This window comes from Hyla sarda, chromosome 7, assembly GCF_029499605.1.
Source record: "Hyla sarda isolate aHylSar1 chromosome 7, aHylSar1.hap1, whole genome shotgun sequence".
Taxonomy (NCBI): Eukaryota; Metazoa; Chordata; class Amphibia; order Anura; family Hylidae; genus Hyla; species Hyla sarda.
Window position 1 is genome coordinate 79287609 of NC_079195.1, and position 23685 is coordinate 79311293.

General features: G+C 40.9%; 1 protein-coding gene across 2 annotated transcripts in view; it reads right to left on the reverse strand.

The window, feature by feature from the left end:
* Positions 1-3867: 3867 nt before the first annotated feature.
* STYK1 (serine/threonine/tyrosine kinase 1) overlaps positions 3868-23685 on the reverse strand; it is a 44941-nt gene continuing 25123 nt past the window's right edge. The window contains exons 2-10 of one of the 2 annotated variants that reach the window (XM_056529963.1): positions 21793-21885; positions 19471-19599; positions 18642-18881; positions 16559-16740; positions 13869-13952; positions 12865-13073; positions 9453-9493; positions 6675-6771; positions 3868-4423 (exon numbers count right to left, since the gene is read on the reverse strand). In XM_056529963.1, the coding sequence (XP_056385938.1) occupies positions 4219-4423; positions 6675-6771; positions 9453-9493; positions 12865-13073; positions 13869-13952; positions 16559-16740; positions 18642-18881; positions 19471-19599; positions 21793-21859 (1254 nt within the window). In that variant the 5' untranslated portion in view covers positions 21860-21885 and the 3' untranslated portion in view covers positions 3868-4218. Of the gene's footprint in view, positions 4424-6674; positions 6772-9452; positions 9494-12864; positions 13074-13868; positions 13953-16558; positions 16741-18641; positions 18885-19470; positions 19600-21792; positions 21886-23685 lie in introns of both variants that reach the window. The other variant, XM_056529962.1, reaches the window with a different exon arrangement.

A 23685-nucleotide genomic window follows, 5' to 3' on the forward strand; every position in this document is an offset into this window, starting at 1 on the left:
TGTCAGTATTCTGTAGCCAAAACCAGGAGAGATTAAAAAAAAGAAAAGAAAAAACAGAAAAGGGGCAAATCAAAGATTTTAATTTTTCTCTGTGTTGGTTCCAATATTGTTTTTCACTAAAAATGCTGACCAAAATACGACCTGTGAACCCACTCTGACAGTTTTTTGTGAGTTTTCTTCTGAGCAGTGTCCTCACACTCACGGTCAGTTTCGTAGTTGTGCTCATTTAATATTCTGACAGGTTTTGGTCACAAATCTACCTAGTCGTTAATTAACTCCTTAATGTGCCAGTTCTGGGTTATTAGTCGACAGGAATCCATAAAGAAGATTTATATGGCAACACACGTAGAGGGGCTCAACACGAAACCACATCTAGTCGTAGAGTATGCTAAAGTATATTCACTCAAATAAACAGCTGTAATGGAAAACACTACTGTAACGTCATCAAATCTATGTAAATCTGAATGTAAAGTAAATAGGGATAGTTAAAACAAAAGGCCTAAACATACATACAGGTTTGACTGCTTCACAAATGCATAGAAATGTGTTGGTCGCCATACCAATAGAATTTTCTGGTAACATGTAGTGCATACTTTTAACTCTGTCTTCCCTTCTTTACTCTAGTATACTTGGAGTTGAAGTAGCATAGATATCTAAAAAACTTAGATGCCATGTGTATTTTTCTATACATTAAGATTAATGGAAAACATACAGGTGGAACTCGAAAAATTAGAATATCATGCAAAGTTTATTTATTTCAGTAATGCAACTTAAAAGGAAAAACTAATATATGAGAGACTCATTACATGCAAAGCGAGATAGTTCAAGCTGTGATTTGTCATAATTGTGATGATTGTGGCTTACACATCTCCACGACTACAAGTCGCACTTCCTGATACCATTGGCACATGGCTTTATGCCAACCTCCATTTCTATACCTCCGCAGCAATCCAATCTGATGAATGTCCAGTGTGGACCGAAACGTCATTAAAATAATTTTTGGATTGCAAATAAAAATTACCTTGAGTGGTGTGCAAAGTCTTATCTACATATATTATGATGGCTTACAGCTCATGAAAACACCAAATCCCCAATACTATGATTTGGGGATCCATGTCATCTGCTGGTGTGGGTCCACTGTGCTTCATTAAAAAGTAGCTGTCACCAAATAAACTGTTCTAAACTAACTCAGGCTATGTTTCCTAACTACTCTTCACACCCCTCCAGCTCTTAAAAAAATGTCAGAGCTTTAAAAAGCTCTGTATCTTACCTTTCGTCTTGCTCACATAGTGCAACTTCCCAGCAGGAGAAAGTGGGCGTTTCCCAGCAGGCATGATATCACTGAAGCCTACTGGGGGAGCACTTCCGCCCTCACAAAGATACAGCACTGAGATGAATAGAAGCCCTCAAGCTCTGTGCATGTTTCAGTCTGTGTTGCTATCAGTGAGGCTCTCCTGCAGGTTTCAGTATATGCAGCTTTCTGTGAGAATCTGTGGAGCTTTCACTTTTTGTGCAGCTGACAATCAAGCTCAGTGCAGAGAAGCACTTCCTGAGTTTGGACTCCTGCCTGGCCGGCAGGATACCAAACTCACTGTTTTAATTGTGGCAGGGAACAGAACAGAGCCACCTAGTGACCATTGTTTCTATTACATTTTAAACATATTTATGTTGATAATTTTAAAAGCAAATGAATGGGAAAGTGTCTGCTAATTACAAAAGGAACACTATATTAAAAGTTTTATTTGGTGACAGGTACTCTTTATGGCCAGGGTCAACGCATCCATCAACCAGGAGATTTTGGAGCATTTCATGCTTCCTTGCCTTTTAAGCTGCATTAAAGGGGTACTCCGCTGCTCAGCGTTTGGAACAAACGGTTCCGAATGCTGGAACCGGCCCTGGGAGCTTGTGATGTCATAGCCCCACCCCCTCATGACATCACACTCTGTCCCCTCAATGCAAGTCTATGGGAGGGGGCATGGCGGCTGTCACAAGCTCCCGACCCCAAAACTGTTCCAAACACTGAGTAGTGGAGTACCCCTTTAATGAGATACAATGAACTTTTGCACAATATTCTAATTTTTCGAGTTTCACCTGTAAATTGCCATGATGTAGATTTGAAATCTATACTGCAGGTTAATTTCTGAGCAGATTTTCTGCAGTTTTTTTGTTGCATTTTTCATGCAAACATATGAGCTTTGGAAAGTGTGCAGGCTATCTGCCCCAGGTGAATTTGGGGAAGTGGGGCCCACCTAATGATCATGGACACATTCACTGGATCCCCAGGTGAGTGCATCCGTCAATTGTATATGCATCTTTAGGACGCACACATAGTTGGGAGGCAGGACACAATGGAAGAGAGCCAGCATCGTGCAGAATCTGTTACATTAGCCAGCTGCATGCAGCATCTCTGTACCACGCTGACTGCACTGAAATCTCAGAGAGAAGAGGAGTTCTGGGAAGCAGAGACAGGTGAGCATTTTCTTTTTATTGGGGCCTTACTCTATCAGGAGCATCATCAGGGGGCTATAGAGTGAATGGCTCATGTACACCAGTTGAGATTTAGGTTAACTGATTACAGTTTATAATGTAATTCTTTTTTAAACTTTGCATTCTGGTAAGGTTAGTTCGTCCTGTAGCAGATTATTAAGCAGAATTTGTATATGGAAAATCACCAGATCAAGTTCTGTGCAGACACTGAGCCAGTAGGGCATTAATTGACCAAATGTTATTCAAAAGTAATTTTAATGCAGCTGTGCAAACAAACAAAAAAGAAAACGTAATAATAGAAATAAAAACGAACAACTGTAAACCTTAACAAATTATTTTATTAAATATATAACATTTTTTTATATGTAGGAAGGTGCAAGTTTCTTCTACGCATGTGCATTTAACATGTGTTTTAACCTGAGAGTTACATGTTAAGGCTATAAAATGTTGTTGTAAATTATGCAAAATTATCTATATGTACAATACAGGACACTACAGAGTCCTGATGTCATCTGTTGCCTCTCATAACAAAAATGGAGGTAGCTGTGTTGTAACATTTTTGGTTTCATTATATATTATTCAATATATAGATGTATATTCTGAGAGGCTCTTAATTAAAACAATTGCTAAATCCTTACTGAATCCATTAAACTATGAGCTCAATGTCATTCATTGTTTAGATATTAAAGACAATCACCAACCTTGCTATTGAAGGAACAATTGAACAATCACATTTTGGCCGCCTGCAGCCACTTGTAGGGGGCTTGGGATTTTACTGCTGACTGTCCACTTGTAGGGGGCTTGGGATTTTACTGCTGACTGTTCTGTTATGAAGGTCAATGGGAGCCATGCAGGCTGTACCTTGGAATCCATATAAAATTATTTCTATGTAAAGTGTAAAAAGGTGAAAGCGAGTGATGAGGCTACGAGGAAAGGTAAGAATGTACATTTACATAACCACTTTTACTCAAGTTTCTTCTCCAATATGGAAGAACTTCTAGCTGTGCAGATGCCCTATTGTGACACAATTCTATTTGTATTCAGAGCCTCCAAAATACTTGAAAATAAGATTTCATACTAGTGTTAAACAACATCCAGAAGATGATGTATACATTGCAAACATTTGACCTAATTCATGTTCCTAAATAAATAATGCAGAAACTTCCAACCAAACCGATGCATAAAGAGGGTCCATATGGCTGCACATGTAGGTTCCAAGCAGCGGTTGTGATAGCCAGAGATTTATAACCACACCCGGTGTACCTCTGAATCAGTGAGGACTAGGAAAATATAACAGTGGAAATGGGCTAGGTGCCATTCCTCCATCCAAAGGGTAAAAAGATGACTTTCAGTTTTTTCCTAGACGATCAGTTTCACTATTTAGATCTGTTCATAGATGTTTTCTCTCCAGGTAATTGAAAATGTTCAAGTAAGAAAAAATATGCATAAAAAATGTAAACTAAGAAATTCACTGAGAAATGTGACAGCAGACCTGCATGCCAGTTACCGACAACTGGTTTTGAGACTCCTGAACGCAGCCTGGTGTTTTCTGACTTCTTCACTGTCAGTGGGACCATTGGCAAGGTATAGAAAATGTTAATGTAACATTCCCATGATCAGATCACTGTCCTTTTATACTAAAATCACTGTCCTTCATTTAAAAATGCATTGTCCTTGGGCTCCATAAATGAATGCAGTTAATAATATCAGTCTGGGCAAATCTTCCAAGACTTAGAAGATTGTGTGATCAGTCTCCATTATCCGATATTCCGTCCCTGCTACTCTCTCGTACAGCTCTGGTACTACCAGCTCAGGGATCTGCAGCACTGTCCTGTCATTGGAAGATTTCTTGCCAGCTTCTAGTCTTTTTCGCAGCTCTGGAACAGAAATCCGGTCCCCCACTTTCCATGCCCAGCAGGCCTTCATAATATTGTACCTGTAAACAGACATTCATTGTAGTACAAACATGTTTTTGACAATAAATTAAATGCTTTAACGTTCTGTTAAAGGGGTACTCCGGTGGAAATTATTATTTTTTTTAAAATCAACTAGTGCCAGAAAGTTAAACAGATTTGTAAATTACTTCTATTAAAAAATCTTAATCCTTCCAGTACTTATTAGCTGATGTATACTACAGAGGAAATTCTTTTCTTTTTGGATTTCTTTTCTGTCTGTCCACAGTGCTCTCTGCTGACACCTCTGTCAAATTTAGGAACTGTCCAGAGCAGCATATGCTTGCTATGGGGATTTTCTCCTGCTCTTAACAGTTCCTGACATCGACAGAGGTGTCAGCAGAGAGCACTGTGGACAAACAAAAAAGAAATCCAAAAAGAAAAGAATTTCCTCTGTAGTATACAGCTGCTAATAAGTACTGGAAGGATTCAGATTTTTTTAATTTACAAATCTGTTTAACTTTCTGGCACCAGTTGATTTAAAAAATAAGTTTTCCACCACAGTACCCCTTTAAAGAGAACCTGCAGTCAGTCCATAACATTTTTTTTTTATATCACTATGTAGTGTTAAGTGCACTGATTTCAATTGTTTTTTTTCTTTTCTAGCTATGCCTTTTGGTTACCAAGATTTAGGGCTACATCCATAAATGTACTTACTTTATTTTCTCTAGACTAAAAATAATTAAACAATTGCTTAAAAGTCAATCATTCATATGATTTCTAACTAAGTCACTTAATTATATCATCCCTAGAATGTGCCAAGATGGGTCTAAACTTTGGAATCCACTTTAGTCCAGCCAACAGTGGCATCAACTCCATTGGCTTTTTACTATATATACATCCACGTCTCACCTAACTTTATATGATGTTATACTGGGATGTGCTGTACTCTGGTTGCATTTCTTGTTTATATCATTTATTTGTGTGTGTCTGTCAATTTAGCTCTATGCATTTATTACATTATACTAATTATGGGCCAACTTTTATTATGTGAAATGGACTTGAAAAACTTTCAACAGACGAAAAATGTATTATTAATCCCCTACATGACAGATAGTACACTGGTGCTAGTGACAGGGATTTCCTCTCCTGTCCGGTGAATGCACAGAGAGGAAGCTAGCCTATGTACATTATGCAGCATTTGTTATAGATGCCAGCTGGCAGATAAGTAATAAAGAGAGGAGCAGGTGAGTGAAGACATATTACAGCAGAATTCATTTACAAATGATCTGTACAAATGAAAACTTCTTACTACTGTAGTAAAATGGCCTGCAGTGACCACAATGACAAAAGCTGCCTGTATACACAGCATTGCCATGATCAGGGGTTCTGGTATGTTAACACACAGAGCCCAAAAAATTAAATGTTATCTGTGTCATAATAAAATAAAATGAAAAACACAAAAGCAGATAGACCGATGCGCATCTAAGCGCAATTATCCTTATTTAAGGAAGAAAAGTGAGAAGATAGGTTGAAATGTGCTCACCTATGTGAGTTGCACTATGAGCACAACACCACAGACTGCTTGCTCCCACAGTGAGTGGTATATGGAGGTGAGCAGCCAGCACTGATCCTGTGTCCAACTAGTGGAGGACGGTCAGATAGATCCAAGTGGTGGAGAAAACGGCTCCTAATGAAGTAGTGCAGTCAGCTGCGCTCTCCTCTCAGTAAGAATGGGCTAGTAAATGATACCGGGCAGGGAATGGACATTTAAAACAACAAACAATTTATTTTACAAAGGCATACGGACAACGCGTTTCGAGGGGCGGGACCCCCTCTTCGTCATGTACCCTGACAAAGAGGGTGTCCCGCCCCTCGAAACGCGTTGTTCGTATGCCTTTGTAAAATAAATTGTTTGTTGTTTTAAAAGTCCGTCCCCTTCCGGGTATCATTTACTAGCCCATTCTTACTGAGAGGAGAGCGCAGCTGACTGCACTACTTCATTAGGAGCCGTTTTCTCCACCACTTGGATAATAAAATAAAAAAACATGTTCCCCTGTATAAAAATAGAAGACCACAGAGGCACAGTATAGACCTATATTGGGCTATGAGCACCATATTTTGAATTCATCCAATCAGATCCACAATACAGTTGCGTGCATGAGGCGTAATACTGTGTAGAATATCATCATAGCACGCATCTATATGCAGTGGATTTGTAAATAAACTCACACATTCATATGTCAAGGTTGTAGAAATGAAGGAGACAGATAAAGACAAATACTTGAACCGTACAAATGCTGCTTGCAGCTGGGGGGTCTCTTCATAATGTTACCACGTTGTAGGTGCTGCAGGATGTTAGAAGGAGGAATCTCAGGGTAAGGAGGAGCACCTAGAATAGAGAAAACTGTTCAGACCGAGTATTGTAGATATACAGGATGATGTTAATTACTGTATATTGTACAGTATTAGGCTGGGTGTTATGCAGCGTGTCCAAGCTAAATATCAGATCCTGGGATGCTGACATATACTGTGACTTCCTGCAGTGGGCTCCATTCATGTCAATGACCCAACATGATCAACTAGTGACTACGTTTGAGCAGCTTCCTGCTTGTATATGTTTAAAGAAACATTTATTTACATGCTGGTGCGCCTAGTACCATGCAGCCAGGGCGTAAATGTACGTCCTGTGTCCTCTAGGGTTAAAGGGGTATTCCGAGGCTCCAGCGTTCTGAACATTTTGTTCAGAATGCTCAGAGCCAGAGGCCATGATCGTGATGTGATGGCCACACCCCTCATGATGTTATTTCACGCCCCTTACATTCATTTCTAAGGGTGGGGGCGTGTCGTATAGACATGAATGGAGGGGGTGTGACGTGACATCAGGATGGGCAAGGCTGTGACATCCCAACCACTGTCGCAGGAACCCAGCTTTTGTTTAGAATGCCAGGAGACCAGGGGGGGGGGGGGGGGGCAGCAGTGGGACCCCCGTGATCAGACATAAGAACATAAGAGGTCTAACAGCAGCGTACCCCTTTAAGTAAAGTAACTTTATAAGAGACTGGTGATCAAATGGCCAAATTAGAAAACCACTAAGATGCAGTTGTGCTGGAATAAAACAAATGAAGCTGTATGACTAGTGATGGTAAGTGTGCATTATATGAGCCAAAAAAAATTCAACAACCCGCAGTGCTTCCATTAGCTGCCCAAATGTAGTTACCATAAGTAAATAGCTATAACATACTGGCAGGACTGGTAGTGGATCCTCTGGACCAGAGAGGCGATGACGCGGGTTGTACTAGAGGACCGGTTCTATGTGGTTACTGGTTTTCACCAGAGCCCGCCGCAAAGCGGGATGGACTTGCTGCGGCGGTAACCACCAGGTCGTATGCTCCAGTAGCAACTCGACCTCACTGGTAGCTGATATGGTGTGGTACACAGGGAGCAGGCAGGGGTGTAGTCAGACGTAGCAGAGGTCAGGGCAGGCGGCTAGGGTTCAAAGGCGAGTAGACGGTAGCAAGGGTACGGCAACAGGCAGGGCAGTATACACAGTATGGAACGCTTTCTCAAAGGCACTAGGGCACAAAGATCCGGCAAGGACAGGAAGGGGCAGGAGACTTTTATTAGGGAACGAGGCAGGGATAATTAGCCAGCACACCAATCAATGGTGCGCTGGCCCTTTACATTTACAGAAGGTGGCTCGTGCGCGCCCTAGAGAGCGGGGCCACGTGCGCCGGAAGGCAGAGCCAGTCTGCGCCGGGAACAAGGAGCCAGGTAAGTCAGACAGGGACGCGGCGCGTGAGCGGGGACCAGCCGCCATGGCAGCCGCGTCCCCGACACAAGGGATCCCGTGCTCCCAGTCAGTGTGACTGTGCGGGAGGCACCGGGATCCCGGGAAGGAGGAGCAGGGAAGCGAGCGCTCCGGTCCGGAGGCGGGGACCGGAGCGCTGGCTGTGATTATAGCGCCGACTGCAGTGTGTTGATGCAGTGCAAACCTAGCCTAAGTTATTATGTGGACTTGTAGGAGATAAAGTATATATGACATATCAATGGTTTTGGCTGTAAGGGAAAACACTTTATTCACACATACAGTATGCTGTACATATTTAATATTTTAATATAAACCAAATGACTGAACACGGCTTCAAATCTGCAGCTTCATATCCTGCGCATCAAATATGCCCAGGATACTGTACATATGAATAGAAAATGTAAACAACAAATAATAACATTTCTCCATTCATACCAAAAGCTAAATTCTGAATGCAGCTTGTTTCTTGTTGCCTGAGACCAGTGCACTGTGAAAGCTTAGATAATAGCTACACAGTGGAAGCGAAACCATAATGTCACATGTCTCACAGTGGGGGGAGCAAAACTGCTGCCTGCCTGCAACAATGGCTGCCATAAGAAATTATTTAAAGGCAGCTGGGTATGGGGGGGGGGGGGGGGGGGACAAGAAATACCTGAAATTATGAAAAATTATATCAAAATCAACTTTGTCAACTTTGTAGGTAATTTCAAACACTTTAGTTTGTATCGTTTCCTATGTAAAGTCTATGCAAATTAGTCAACTATGGTGGGATTTACATTTATACTATGGATTCTTAACTTAAATGAAAATTTACAGCATTCCCTATCTCTCACAGATTTGTGAATTTTGGATTTTGCTGCAGATTTCACTCATTGCAAGACAAAGCTAAAATTTGCAGTCAACTGAACTTCAAAAAAGCTAAAGGCAACATTTGCAATGTGCACTTTGGAAATGTTTTGCATTGTATGAATAGTTTTACAGAACTTTAACTCTGAGCCTTTGGCAGTCTGGACAATCTTGGACTTGTAATTCTGCAACAGCTGGAAGCACCCTGGAAAGGAGGGTACACCTGACATAAAAGTGTGACTTAGTCTAAGGTTTGGTGTACAGTGCACATAAATATTTGGGATTTGTATAACACACATCCAGTGCATCCAGGTGATTATATTAGTGTAAAATATTTATATTTATTGAATAACCTTTTACAAATAAATGCATTTTAATAGTAAGAAAATAAAACCAAAGAAAAGAACAATTCTTACCCAGAGTTATCATCTCATAAAGCAGAATTCCAAAAGACCATCTGAAAAAAATATTGATATTATAGAAGAATATAGCAGTATGCACTGAGGCTCAGATAAAAATGTGAATATAAAAACACACTCTTTTAATATATATATATATATATATATATATATATATATATATATATATATATAAATCTCCAAAATAATTTACTCTGTGATTATCTACATTTATATAACTCTAAGTGGGTATTCACATCTCTAAGATATAGTCCAATCCAAAATAGAACAAGTATCTGGTACAACCTCCACTCACACACCAGGTCTATTCAGGTATACAACCTTGAGAGAGGCATGATGAAGCACTAAGACATGCGAAACGGCTGTAGCCTCATTATGGTTATGGCCTAAATCTTAGAGATACAATGAGAATTGTATTTTTAAAGCGTACCTGTCATCAAACCAAAACTAACTCAGATTATATTCCCTAATTACTCCTAACACTTCTTTAGGCACTTTTAAATTATGCTCCATCATTGTGTCAGAGCCTGGGTCCACAATATCAGGGACCGACCGGGGGGACAGGGAGAGTGAGCCCTAAACTGACCCTGAAACATCTCTCCCTGCCTACTTGCCCACTCACCCTAAACGGTGGGTCGACAACTGGGAGCAGGTCCCTTCCTGCGCTAAAGTTCAGTGGCATAAAAACAAATAATAAACATAGTCGGTCACAGGCCAGAAACAGAAACCTACTAGACAATACAAATACTAAGAGGGCAGAATATAAACTCACAAACAGAAGTGAATAAACAAACAGTTCACTAAGCCAGATATCAGATAAACAGCAGACATGATAAAATGAACAAGACTAGGCATGATAGGAGTATAGAGCAGAATCCAGGAGATGAAGGGGATAGCGGAAGAACTGAGAGCCAAAACACAAAACTCAACAGGTGAGTTACTAAGAACTATCACAAGCAGGTACAAGTACAAAGGACAAAGGATCGGATCAACCAAACAGGATATAAATATAGGACACTGTTCACACTGAGACACAGAACATACAAACTAGAACCAGATGAGTCTGAATAGACTCCAGAATACCAAACAAGAATATAACATATAGAGCACAGGGTACAAGCTAGACTCAGACACAGTGTGAACACCGACAAAGCTGAACAGACATAATCATAAAACCCACATATGTAACACAAACTAAAATCTACAATAAACAAGACTATTTAAAGGTGTACTCCACACCCCTAGACATCTTGTCCCCTATCCTTTGGATAGGGGATAAGATGTCAGATCCCCGGGGTCCCGCTGCTGTGGGCCCCCGGGATCTTGGCTGCTGCACCCACCTGTACGGCTGCCACCTCACACCGGGAACGCTGGAGGCTTCGGAGACCGACCACAATGGCGGACGAGCGTGACATCACGACTCCGCCCCGTGTGACGTCACGCCCCGCCCCCTCAATGCAAGTCTATGGGAGGTCACACGGGGTGATCACACATGGGAGGTCACACGGGGCGATCTGACATCTTATCCCCTATCCTTCGGATAGGGGATAAGATGTCTAGGGGTGCGAAGTACCCCTTTAACCATGGCTAAAACTCAGATGATATCATAGGATAAATACAAGGAGCATGCTCAAGCAGACTTGGAAGTGTCAAAGATTTGCAAGAGCAGGTGTAGCACCAGGCACTACCGTTGCCAAATAGCCCAGAGGATGCACGGTGTAACAAGTGCTGCTGTGACCTTCGATGCTGACATGTACTGCTATGTGGAGGTGCTGACTATATCCAAGATAACTTATATCACTGTATTTATACGAAGAATAAAGAAGTCACACTCACCATCCGGTAGCAGTATATAAATTATTTTCCTTTATTCACACCGGCAAAGTGGAACATAAAATACGGTCACTTCATGTGGGGAGCGAGAGCAGCTGCTCTCAAGACGCGGGGGCACACCAACCAGAGGCGACTAGTTTTGCGTCATGGCTTGACACTTCTTCCGGTACACCATATTGGCCGGAAGAAGCGTCAAGCCGTGACGCGAAACTAGTCGCCTCTGGTTGGTGTGCCCCCGCGTGTTGAGAGCGGCTGCTCTCGCTCCCACGTGAAGTGACCGTATTTTATGTTCCACTTTGCCGGTGTGAATAAAGGACAGGAATTTATATACTGCTACCGGATGGTGAGTGCGACTTCTTTATTCCTCGTATAAATACAGAGACTTGGAAGTGTATTGCACAAACAGACATAGTCGTATTGCACTCAATAACCAGCACTGGAATACAGACTGAGCTGGAGTTATAAAGCTACACCCGCCTACCACATGTGTGAAAGGCTTAACTCTTCCACGCCTGGAGGAAAAACACAGAAAACCAAGGTCTGAATAGGGCCTAAAATGGGAAAATGCGAAAACAAATAAACAGACATTATACACGAACAGGCCATCAGTGATTACTCCATAACCACCAGTGGTCACATCACTATATCACATGACTCCAAATGCCATATAAGGTCATATGGACTGGGCATAAAATAGGGCTCTTGTGCCGGTGGACCCACTTTTAGGTGACTTTAGGTGATAGCTGCCATGGTTTGTCTGTTTTAATCGAATTACTTGCAAAGTAGCTTTTAATCGAATTACTTGCAAAGTAGCTGAGCAAACAAGGAAATAGTAAATGGTATCCACGTTAGTCATGTTCTTTCCTGGAAACTGTACACAATGTTATCAATATAAAGATCAAAAAATTTTTCATGGTAGAAAAGTATCCTTGTATTATCAAATGTTATGGTATTGTTGTTCATGTCAACAACAGATGTCAGTGCAAATTTAAGGCTTTGCATTGCAGTGTTGTGTGCTTCCTTGTGGTATGTTGCCACTTGGCATGGGTTCATCCCGATTTGGAGGTATTTAATGAAATCTACTGTATATTCAAGTGCAGTATTGTTTTTGGACAACTTTCAGAACATTCTTGTGTTGTCCTAGCCTGTCATTATTGTTTAGTTTGTTTGTCTAGCATACCATCTGGAGATAACATTATAAAAAATAATCATAAACATTACTATAAAAAGGGTGTCTTCCCTGTACACCCCTGCTCCGTGTATCCTCTTCAGGATGTGTATCCTCTAGCATAAAACTGACATATAGTAGACCCCAACTTAGGACACTTGTCTGTTAGCCGGAGCAAAGTGTCACGAGAAAGTACAGCTTATGTAATGGCAGATATGGACTTTCCTTATATTACACCATGGTCATTTAAATTTAATAGCAGCTGTGGAACAATGTGGCCAGACGCAGTTGCCCCTGACAGTAATGGCAGATAGTCAAGGGCTTTTGAAGCTGGACAGTGATTAGTTTATCACAATGTTGTCTAGATGGGACAACTCATTACAGAAAGAGATATTCAGGTGGACTCACACATCACATTTCTCTGTAATAGACAAGTGAAGAAGACGTTCTGGACACATCCATTTCAATGGTGCAGGGCGTCGAACAGGAAAAGTACCCCTCAAATGCATATCACAGGCTCCTCCTAGTCCAATCAGTTTTGGGGTGAAATCTTGCTGGATGAGAACATTTCGGGCTGCAACATCACCATGTACTACATTGTGTTCATGTAGAAATTCCTATATCAGAAAGTAAGAAAGGTAAGCATATCCAAAAAGTTAACCTTGAAGAATAAAGTGTAAATAATTAGCCATTCAAAGAATATGGGATTTGCCATCAAATTGAACAATAAATCATTCTATACACTCAAAATATGGAAAACAGATGATCCCACTGTCTATGACCATTTTTAGATTGATTAAAAGTGCTATAATATCACTTATTACTCTGCTTGAAAGTTGAGCTGAATAATATGTACATGTATAGATGTGGACAAAATTGTTGGTACCCTTCTGTTAAAGCAAATAAAAAAAAAAAAATAAATAAAAACACTATGCTTCCTGAAATAACTTGAAACTGACAAAAGTGAAAATAAGACATTGATTTGGTGACACATGTATACTGGGTTTGTCCATGTCTGGGCACCAAGTGATTGTAAATGAAACCTTTAAAAGGGGTACTCCAGCCCTAAGACATCTTATCCCCTATCCAAAGGATAGGGGATAAGATGTCTGATCGCGGGGGTCCTACTGTGACATCATGCCTTGCCCCTCCCCCTCAATGCAAGTTTAAGGGAGGGGTGTGGCCTCGCTGTGCATGCCCCCACCTCCTCCCTCAGTCTGCTGTCATCATTTGCTGCATCATCTCCCCTAGCATTAGAAAAACTACAACTCCCAGCATTACCTGACTGTGAGGACATGCTGTGGGTTGTTGTTTTGCTAATGCTAGGAAGCCACAGGCTGGAGACTGCTTTGTAAAGCTAAGGTCAGTCTGAAGACATCTGTATATTTCACAATATAAGAAACTAGACATACCAGTGCAGACAGGATTTGTAGTGCTATTGTGTAAACTTGGCACTCGGTGATGTCATAAAGTATTCCATCCATCGGTACGAAATCCTGTTAATTAAAAAGATACATTTTCACTGACAACAATAGTAAATGTGTTCAAGTTGCTAAACAAGATTCTTCATTTATTGTTGGGAAAGGCGTGTGACAAGTATTACATTCAGTACAAGTAGGACACTGCGATCTGAGCAAACACAGGAATTTCCCACTCATTTCTAGTGTCCTTGTATACCTGTTTATTTTATTCACTGTTCTTTGCTCACTGATCTGTGTTCATGGTAAGGAATTCTACAGGCAAAATCTAAAAAATGTCTTATTACTGTATCTAGTGCAGTGTATTTGCTGCTAAGAGCTGCAGACACTATTGGATAGCTGTTAGGGTATGAAAGCAAACTGTACATTTCTTGGAGCGGATGGTGGTTGCCAAAATTAAAACTGCCTTTTTATTTCTTAGCCAAGTGTCAAGGAGGTGGAACCAAGCGGCTCAAGTGCCACAGCCTGTCACACCTTCTCACTCTATAAACCAATAACTAATGCTTCCATGTAATACTACTCATGCAAATGTATTGCAAACACATTATAAGTGTAGGGTTGAGTGAGCCGAGTCGGGTAACCCGTATTCAACCTTAACTTCAGGGAAACGGCGGCCAAACTTCCGAACAGCTCACGCGAACATGGCAATGTATTCAATAGAGCAGTGATCCGTATAGACCACTGCTTTACTGTAACATCTTGCTGGGCTGAGCAATATACACCGGGCCAGCAAGAAAAAGTTAACTAGTCCTGCTGCAGCGCTAGTTATCTTCTTGGGGGGGCCTTGTATACTGAAGAGACTGAAGATATCCACTAACCCACCTCCTTCCTGCTGCAACCTCTTCTTCCGATGACATCTCTAGGGGCAGAGCTACACACAAAAAAAGATCACAGCCTGCAACTATGTCGGTAAGTATGGGTCTGTTCACATTATGCATTTTTAACATGCTTGTTTGCTTTAAAAAAGGCATGTTAAAAAGTATAATTTGAACAGACCCCTTCTGTTAGTGTGTGTTTACATACAGGGAGCCTCCAACTGTTTCTAAATTACAACTCTGATTATTCTCGTCGTTGGGTGTCTGGGAACAATGGGGTTTGTAGTTTAGCAACACTGGAGGCTCGCTGTTTGGAAACACACTGCTTTGAGAGTGTAGAGTGCTCAAAATGTATTAATATTTGTGGGTTTTTTTCTTCTTCTTTCAGATACGTGTATGCGGAGGATTAGAGCAGATTTGTTGGACTACATCTGCATACTGAGGAGATCAACTTACCCACCTTGTTCCTGCTGCGTATGGGTCTGCTCACATTATTTGTATATACAGTGGTCCCTCAAGTTACAATATTAATTGGTTCCAGGACGACCATTGTATGTTGAAACCATTGTATGTTGACACCAGAACTCTATGGAAACCTGGTAATTGGTTCTAAAGGCATCAAAATGTCATCCAAAAATAGGAAAACGTGAGGATTAAAGAAAAATAAGTAGATAACTAATATAGATAAAGCAAATCCTTACATATAAAAGTAAGAAAGATCTGCTGGGAGCTGTAATCACTGTCTATATCAGTGTTTCCCAAGCATGGAGCATCCAGTTGTTGCAAAACTACAACTCCTAGCATGCCCGGACAGCCAAAGGCTGTCCGGGCATGCTTGGAGTTGTAGTTTTGCAACAGCTGGGGGCACTCTGCTTGGGAAACACTGGTCTATGTAGAGGACAGGAGCTTCTTTGGGGTCCTGTACAGTACACAGTGTCCTAAAAAAGTAACCTGGAGTCACTCTCACCTGGAGTCCAGAGGAGCAGGTAACCCTGGTACAGGTAAAGTGTACAGAACATGTAATACCTCCCTGTACTGTAGGGGGCGCTACCAGACACCAGTCAGTGCATACGCTTCAGTAATACAGGGGTTTTACCAGTGAAATTCCCATTCTGATTGGTCGGTTCTTCCAGCCATTGACACGTTTCACAGATCTGGAGTCTGTAGACTACTGTCTGTAGTATTGTATGTTGAGTCTGGTTTCAACTTACAATGGTCCAGAAAAGACCATTGTATGTTGAAACTATTGTATGTTGAGGCCATTGTAAGTTGAGGGATCACTGTATACGTGTGAAAAATGTATATAATGTAAACCCTTTCAGACAGTGTGTTTCCCAATAGGGAACCTTTAGCTATTTACTTTGACTGCACTGATTCTTCTACATCAACTCCTCCTTCCTTATTTGATGTATTTATAGTTTATTTAAAAGGGATCAACCCCAGAATATCAACACAAGTTGGCAAACCTGGCACCTGAATAAATAGCCATATACTTTTCTTTCTTTATTACGGTAGACGGTTCACATACATAATAAAAACCAGAATGAACTGGGTGTCTCCTGAGAGATTCTTATTGTTCAATTTCCAAGAAGCAAATAAGGTTTTATTTTCTATTAAAAAAAAACCTTAGAAAGAAACAACTTTATTCTGTAACAACAGGATCAATATATCTAAGATAAAAATGCCATGCCATAAAATGAACAATACTGAAGTAATACACTCATAAATGGTATGACTTTGTATCATCGTGTATTATATAGAAATACAACTAATACTAGTATTTTCTATGAACACTTTGCTTTTACTCACCCTGCGGCAATCCCAGAGAAAATGTAATAGGGATCCCGGCTTCACACATTCTAGCACCATGTAAAATGGATTCGTTTCAGTGCAACACCCAACAATCTCCACCAAATTACAGTGTGAACCCAATGATACTTGAAATGCTGCCCTCTGCAGGAAATCATAAACCTCACATGGATCAGCAGTGTCTTTAGTATAAAAGAAAATTGGAGGTAATTAAGATATAATAAGTTGACATAATTTACAATATAATGGTAAAGAATGTAGGTTCACCTCTGAGCATTATTTCATAATTTACATATAGATATACTTTATATACAAAATAAAACAGAAGCAAGACATGTAGGTACCAGTGACTTTCTTAAATATCCTAACACATCTCCCCATGTGTCACAATATAGTAAGAAAATGTCAGCTCCACATAAGGAATTATCAGTTACACACTGTCCTTGTAAATATTTATAAATATCACATTTATTGCATCTTTTAAGAAAAACGCGAAATTGACAAAGGAGTTAGTCAGGTTGTCCGATGAAAAAGATAAAAAAAAAAAAAAAAGGATGCCAAAAACAACCAATGAAACAAAAAGAAAAAACTATGCTTACCTCTTTCTTGGCCCCCGTAGCCTTCAGTATCGCTGCTCCAATGTCTGCCATGCTCCACTTCCTCGTGCTGGGGCCATTTGGTTAATCACATGTTGAGGTGGGACACCGCTATGGCCAGTGATTGGCTTATTGGCAATGTGACATATTGGACCCCAGCACCAGGAAGTAAAGCGCAGCAGATACCAAAGCAGTAATACTGAAGTCTACGGAGGCCAAGTGACAGGTAAGGCTACGTTCACATTGTCATAGTGCTTCATACCATTCTGGGACCGTTTGTCCCTTTTTTTCTGCCAAACAGCCCCAAAACAGGTCGGAGCACCTCTGACTCCACCGGATCTCCGGACTTGAATAGGGTCCAATAGGGTCGGAGTTTAGCTGAGAAAAATAGTGTATGCAAAATGCTAAAATCCCATTGAACTTGCCAACGGAGCTCCTTTTAGCGGAGCCCAACAGCAATGTAAACGTAGCCTAAGTATAGTTTATTTTATTTTATTTTGGGCCTAGGCATGTTTTGTTTTAGTGTTTTTTTTGTTTTGTTCTTTTTTAACCTTTTCTGTGGATAACCCCTAAGCGAATGGTTACCTTTGAAAAAAAAATTTGGAGCCTCCTTATATGGAAATGAGACCCATGACCCCAGAATGCGTCATCAAATAACCAATATTTCTGTGAATCGGTTTCAATGGGAATTCTTATTAGAACAGAATATCAAGGGACCTAAGTGACATTGAGTTAGGTCCTTAGTGCCAGACTAGCCAGGGTTGGGATTTCAGAAACTGCTAACACTATGGGGTTTTCTCATGCAGAAGTGTCAAAAGTATAAAGAGAACATTGGGATTGAGAAAAAAAACATCCAGTTAAAGGGGGGATGTAAACAACTCGTCCATGGAAGGGGTCAGAATTGTTTTGATGATCAGGCAAAGCATAGTTAAAGCAATTGCAGCTGAATACAATGCTGGTGCCGTACCAACCCCTCCGAGCACACAACTCATCGTCCCTTTCCATGAACGACTATAACAGTAGACGACCAGTTACTGTACGATAATTGTATAAGGGTAATTTAAAGGCTAGATAGTAGACAAAGGGGCACAAAAATTGGATCTCTGAGTAGTGGAAAAGTGGAAAACTATTGTCTGGTCAGATGAATCCATTTCTCTTGTGCTGCGCTGATGGGAGGGTCAGAATTTGGTGAAAGCAGCATGAACCATTTCTGTCAGGGAATCATCTCTGGGATGAGGTAGAATGGCTGTTCAGACCATGTCAGTACTGCAATCTAATTTGCAACTATAAGTAGCTATCCTATCCACATAGACCAATATTATTGCTGAACGATTTCAGCTTCTAGTAACATCTATGCCACAATGAATTGCTGCAGTTCTGAAGGTCAGAGGAGATCTGATATGATACTAGATGGGTATCTCTAATAAGGAGGCTATAAGTCTATATACTCTGTAATTAAAAAATAATAGGTAAACCTGTGCTCTTACCTTTCAGCTGTTTAACAACAACATTCCTGCCTTTACTTCCATTTGTATCTCCCAACACCGTCCTGTAGATTGGGCCAAACCTTCCTTCACCCATCAACTGAAAGGGTTTTCTGATCCTCTCACATGGTATTTCTATAGCCAAGAGTCTGGGATCTCGTCTTCTGAGGACAGTGTCCAATGACATCTCTTCTAAATTGATCCCTGACGGCACACCTGTCCAGCTCTCCTGGGAATGATGTTCTGCTGAAAATAAACATTAAAAAACCTCCATTTATAAGGCTATGTTCAGCAGAATGGCATGCTGACACATACGGCAGTATACACACACCAAATGCACTAGATGGACTAGATGTGCTCTACTAGAGACTGACTACAAGGTCACACTTTATAGTCTTGCAGAATATCAGTATATGCTGAGAAGTGGACTGAACAAAATCCCTAATAGACTACATTTGATCTATTAAACTCAGTGGACCTGGCGTGAGTACACCGCGGTATATATGGTATGCCTTTTTGCCAGTATAGCCAATGTACTGTATACCTTGAAGGTAGGGTACAAATCAAGTATGAACATATAACAAGTATGAAAATAGTCTAAGAAAAAAGACTATTTCTGCCAAATGGGGTTGCAAAAATGAAAAAAAAATTTTTTTATACAGTAATGAAAAATAATTCTTAGTTAGTAGTATGAAGTACAAGAAGTACTACCAACCACCAACAGTGGTCCAGCCACATCGGACTGAAGGAATAATAAAACATTACACATACTCAGACATACTTTGACTACATATAATTTTTTGTTAGCTTAAACTTTGAACAGGAAAATTACCATGGGCTCTTTTTTTGCTCGCTTGCAATCCTCGAAATCGTAGCCAGAGAACTAGGCCAAGCAGAATTATAGTAATCCCTATGAGGACGACCGGGACCACAATCACCTCATACTGGTATGTCACGACAGCTGCAACAAAATGGAAAGAAAACATAATGTATATGTGTATTTTATACATAAAGTGTGTTGTCTATCAGGCAGTACTAGCAGACAGTTTAGATGCCACTCACATGATTGACACTTGCCCATAAGGTAACACTTATGCTTCATCTCTAAGCCAGTATTTCTCTGATCAAATAACTACTATATTAACTGAACACCCTCAAAGCAAAGCTCATGAATTGCTTAATGTGAATGTTCACCCATTAATATCGTTTTTGGTTAATCTAGATAGGTTTTAAATTCATTATAGATCAATTTTTTGAAGTCTCAATAACAATAAGAACTTTGTTTTTCAGATACAGGGCTCTTTTGCAACATTTGGAGGGTTTCGTTTTTACGCTGTACAATTTATGGTAAAACATGTTTTCTTTACTCTGTGGGTCAATATGATAAAAATGATGCCCATGTTATATACTTTTCTATTATTGCACTGCTTTAAAAAAAACTCAAACGTTTTAACAAAATCTAATCTGACCACCTATAACTTTCTCAATCTTCTGTATACGGGCTGCATGAGGGCACATTTTTTTGCGCCGTGATCTGTAGTTTTTTTTATCAGTACCACATTTGCGTATATTTGACTTTGTGATCACTTTTTATTCAATTTTTTTCTGGAATGTAATGTGACTAACAGCAGCAATTTTTGACTTTTTGACGTGCACAACGATACCAATTATGTAGATTTTTTTTTTTTTTTTACATTTTGTTTGCTAAAGTGGGAAAAGAGGGGAATGTCATTTTTTTATTGGGGGATGGGCTTATTTACTTTTATTAAAACTTTTTTAAACTTGTTTGTCTCCACAGGGGACTATTTATTGCGATTTTTGGATTGCAGATACTGATCAGTGCTATGCAGTAACCTGCTGCTGGAGCCAGCCAGAACAAAGAGGGGAGCCCTGCCGGCAATCTTAAAGGCCATCTGCGGCCAAAAACAACTGTGGATAGGGGATAAGTGTTTGATCGGTGGGGGTACGAACACTGGGACCCCCCGTGATATCCTGCACAGGACACGGCTCTGCCGTGGCTCTCCTGTGCAGGAGGCGTGCCGGCGGCAGCATGACATTGTGGCTGACATGCCTCCTCCATGTAGTTCTATGGGAGAGGCGGGGAGGCAGCGTTCGTGTCTCCCTGCCTCTTCCATAGAACTGTATGAGGAGGGGGCGTATCGTCGACCTCTCTAGGTCGATGCTATGCGCATTAGTGCATAATGCGAGGGCCCTGTTCAAGAGATCGTGGATAGGGGATAAGTGTTAGAACGCTGCAGTTGCCCTTTAACACTTTGAACCACCTGCGATTGCACTGACTCAGGTGGTCGGATGTGTGTCTGAATAGACTGCAAGATGTTGTGATCTGTATTGATCATGGCATCTGAAGGGTTTATGGTGGACATCAGCGTGATCTCTAATGTCCGCCATTATCCATGAGGTCCCGCTTGCTGATAACAGCAGCCAGCTGTGTATGATCACCGTGTCAGGCAATACGGTGATCATGGAACTGCGCATCGTACATATATGTCGCTGTGCGCTAAGTCCCAGGGCGCCATGACATACATGTATGCCGCGTGTCCTCTAAGGGATTACTTTGGCAGGCTATGAAGCTGTGGTTAAGAAACCTTATAGGGGTACTCTACCCCTAAACATCTTATCACCTGTCACACCCTCGTGATTCATGACTATGGGAGGAGGCGTAAGGGAGACATGAATGGATGGGTCATGGGGCGACATCACAAACATGGAAGCTCCAAGCTTCTGTGTTCAGAATGCCGCTGGTGCCAGCCCCGAGAGCAGAGGGGTTCCAGGAGCTGAACCCCCCAGGATCCGACATCTTATCCCCTATCCTTTGGATAGGGGATAAGATGTCTAGGGTCTGAGCACCCCTTGAAGACAAATGCATTATCAGTGCTTCCTTAACTCAGCGGACCCAGAACTTCTGAGTGAGGGCTACTGTGGTTGATAAAGACTTGTCCTTGTCCTTCAATAACATCCTTTAGGCAGTTGACTGGTTGCCTAGGGTGTAGCCATGTTATTGTAATCTATCAGAGATCTACAGAAAGTGTGTACAGGAGGAGGATGCTTCTTTCAATATCACTTGTGTGTGGCCAGAGTGGACCCGTGTGCATAAAAACAGGCTGCTCAGTCTCTTCTGCTAGTCTATACTTACCGCAGAGTTGACTAGTGCAGTTCAGTAAAGTACGTCCAGGAGGGCGGATATATTGGTCGTCCATCATTAAATATTTGAGTTACTTTTTACAGTCTGTAAATTAAACAAGAAACACTGAATTAGCACAATTTAAAGAAATATTTAACAGACTGCAATATTTGACTGTTTATCATGACTTTATCTAGCCTTTAACCCCTTAACGACCACCGACGTAAATGTACATCCTGGTTTGGCGGGACTTCCCAGACCAGGACGTACATTTACGTCCAGTGTATGACCGCGAGCATCGGAAGGGTGCTTGCGTCATACACGGCAGGTTCCGGCTGCTAGCAGCAGCCAGGGACCGCCAGTAATGGCCGACATCCGCGATCGTGCGGAGGTCCGCCATTAATCCCTCCGATGCCGTGATCAATACAGATCACGGCATCAGCGGCATTGCGGCACTTTGATTGGATGATCGGATCGCCCGCAGCGCTGCCGCAGGGATCCGATCATCCAGCATGACAGCCGGAGGTCCCCTTACCTAGCTCCGGCCGTCTCCCGGGGTCTTCTGCTCTGGTCTGCGATCGAGCAGACCAGAGCAGAAGATCACTGATAATACTGAGCAGTGCTGTGTCCAATGCATAGAACTGCACAGTATTAGCAATCAAACGATTGCTATAGATAGCCCCTATGGGGACATAAAAAGTGTAAAAAAAAAAGTTGAAAAATGTAAAAATAAAAAGTAAAAAAAAGTGAAAAATCCCCTCCCCCAATAAAAAAGAAAATTGTCCGTTTTTCCCATTTTACCCCCAAAAAGCGTAAATGTTTTTTTAAATAAACATATTTGGTATTGCTGTGTGTGTAAATGTCCGAACTATCAAAATATAATGTTAATGATCCCGTACGGTGAATGGCGTAAACGTAAAAAATAAAAAAAAAGTCCACAAATGCTGCTTTTTTGTCACATTTTATTCAAAAAAAATTAATAAAAAATGATCTAAAAGTTTTATATATGCAAATGTGGTATCTAAAAAAAAGTACCGATGACGGTGCAAAAAATGAGCCCTAATACCGCCCTATATACGGAAAAGTGAAGAAGTTATAGGTGGTCAAAATAGGGCGATTTTAGATTACTGATTTTGTACAAAAAGTTTAAGATTTTTTTTAAGCGGTACAAAAATATAAAAGTATCTAGCCATGGGTAATATTTTATTCGTATTGAGCCACAGAATAAAGAAAACATGTCATTTTTACCGTATAGTGTACAGTGTGAAAACAAAACCCTCCAAAATGTGCAAAATTTTGGTTTTCATTTAAATTTCCTCCCTAAAAATTTTTTTGGGGTTCGCCGTACATTTTATGGTAAAATGAGAGGTTTCATTACAAAGTCTGTACATGGAAATATAAAGGAGTTATGGATTTTAGAAGGCGAGGAGGAAAAAACGAAAACGCGAAAATAAAATTGGCCTGGTCCTTGAGGTGAAAATGGGCTTGGTCATTTAGGGGTTAAAGATGAATGGCCTACCCTCAGGATAGGCTACCAATATAACATTGATGGGGCTCTGACTCTCGGCAACCCAGTCAATGAGTTGTTTGAAAAAACTGCTGATCCCTGCAGATTTTACATGAAAACTCCTTTAAGCTATATAATTCAAACTATTCTGTCAGAACCAGATGCTTTTAATCTCAGAGGCTAAGGGACCTATTACACAGGCCGATGTAGACAAGCACCAATGGCATAGAGTAGCGTTCCTTTATAGGGCTTATTACAAATTTCATAATTTGTCAGCCATTTGGCATCTTGTACATGAGTATATGTGTGGCCAAAAAACAAGAGTTTGTTTGTTCATTGGCTGATCGTTGGGACCTACTACGCAGGGCTATATAGGCCTGTTCAGATGATAATTGCTT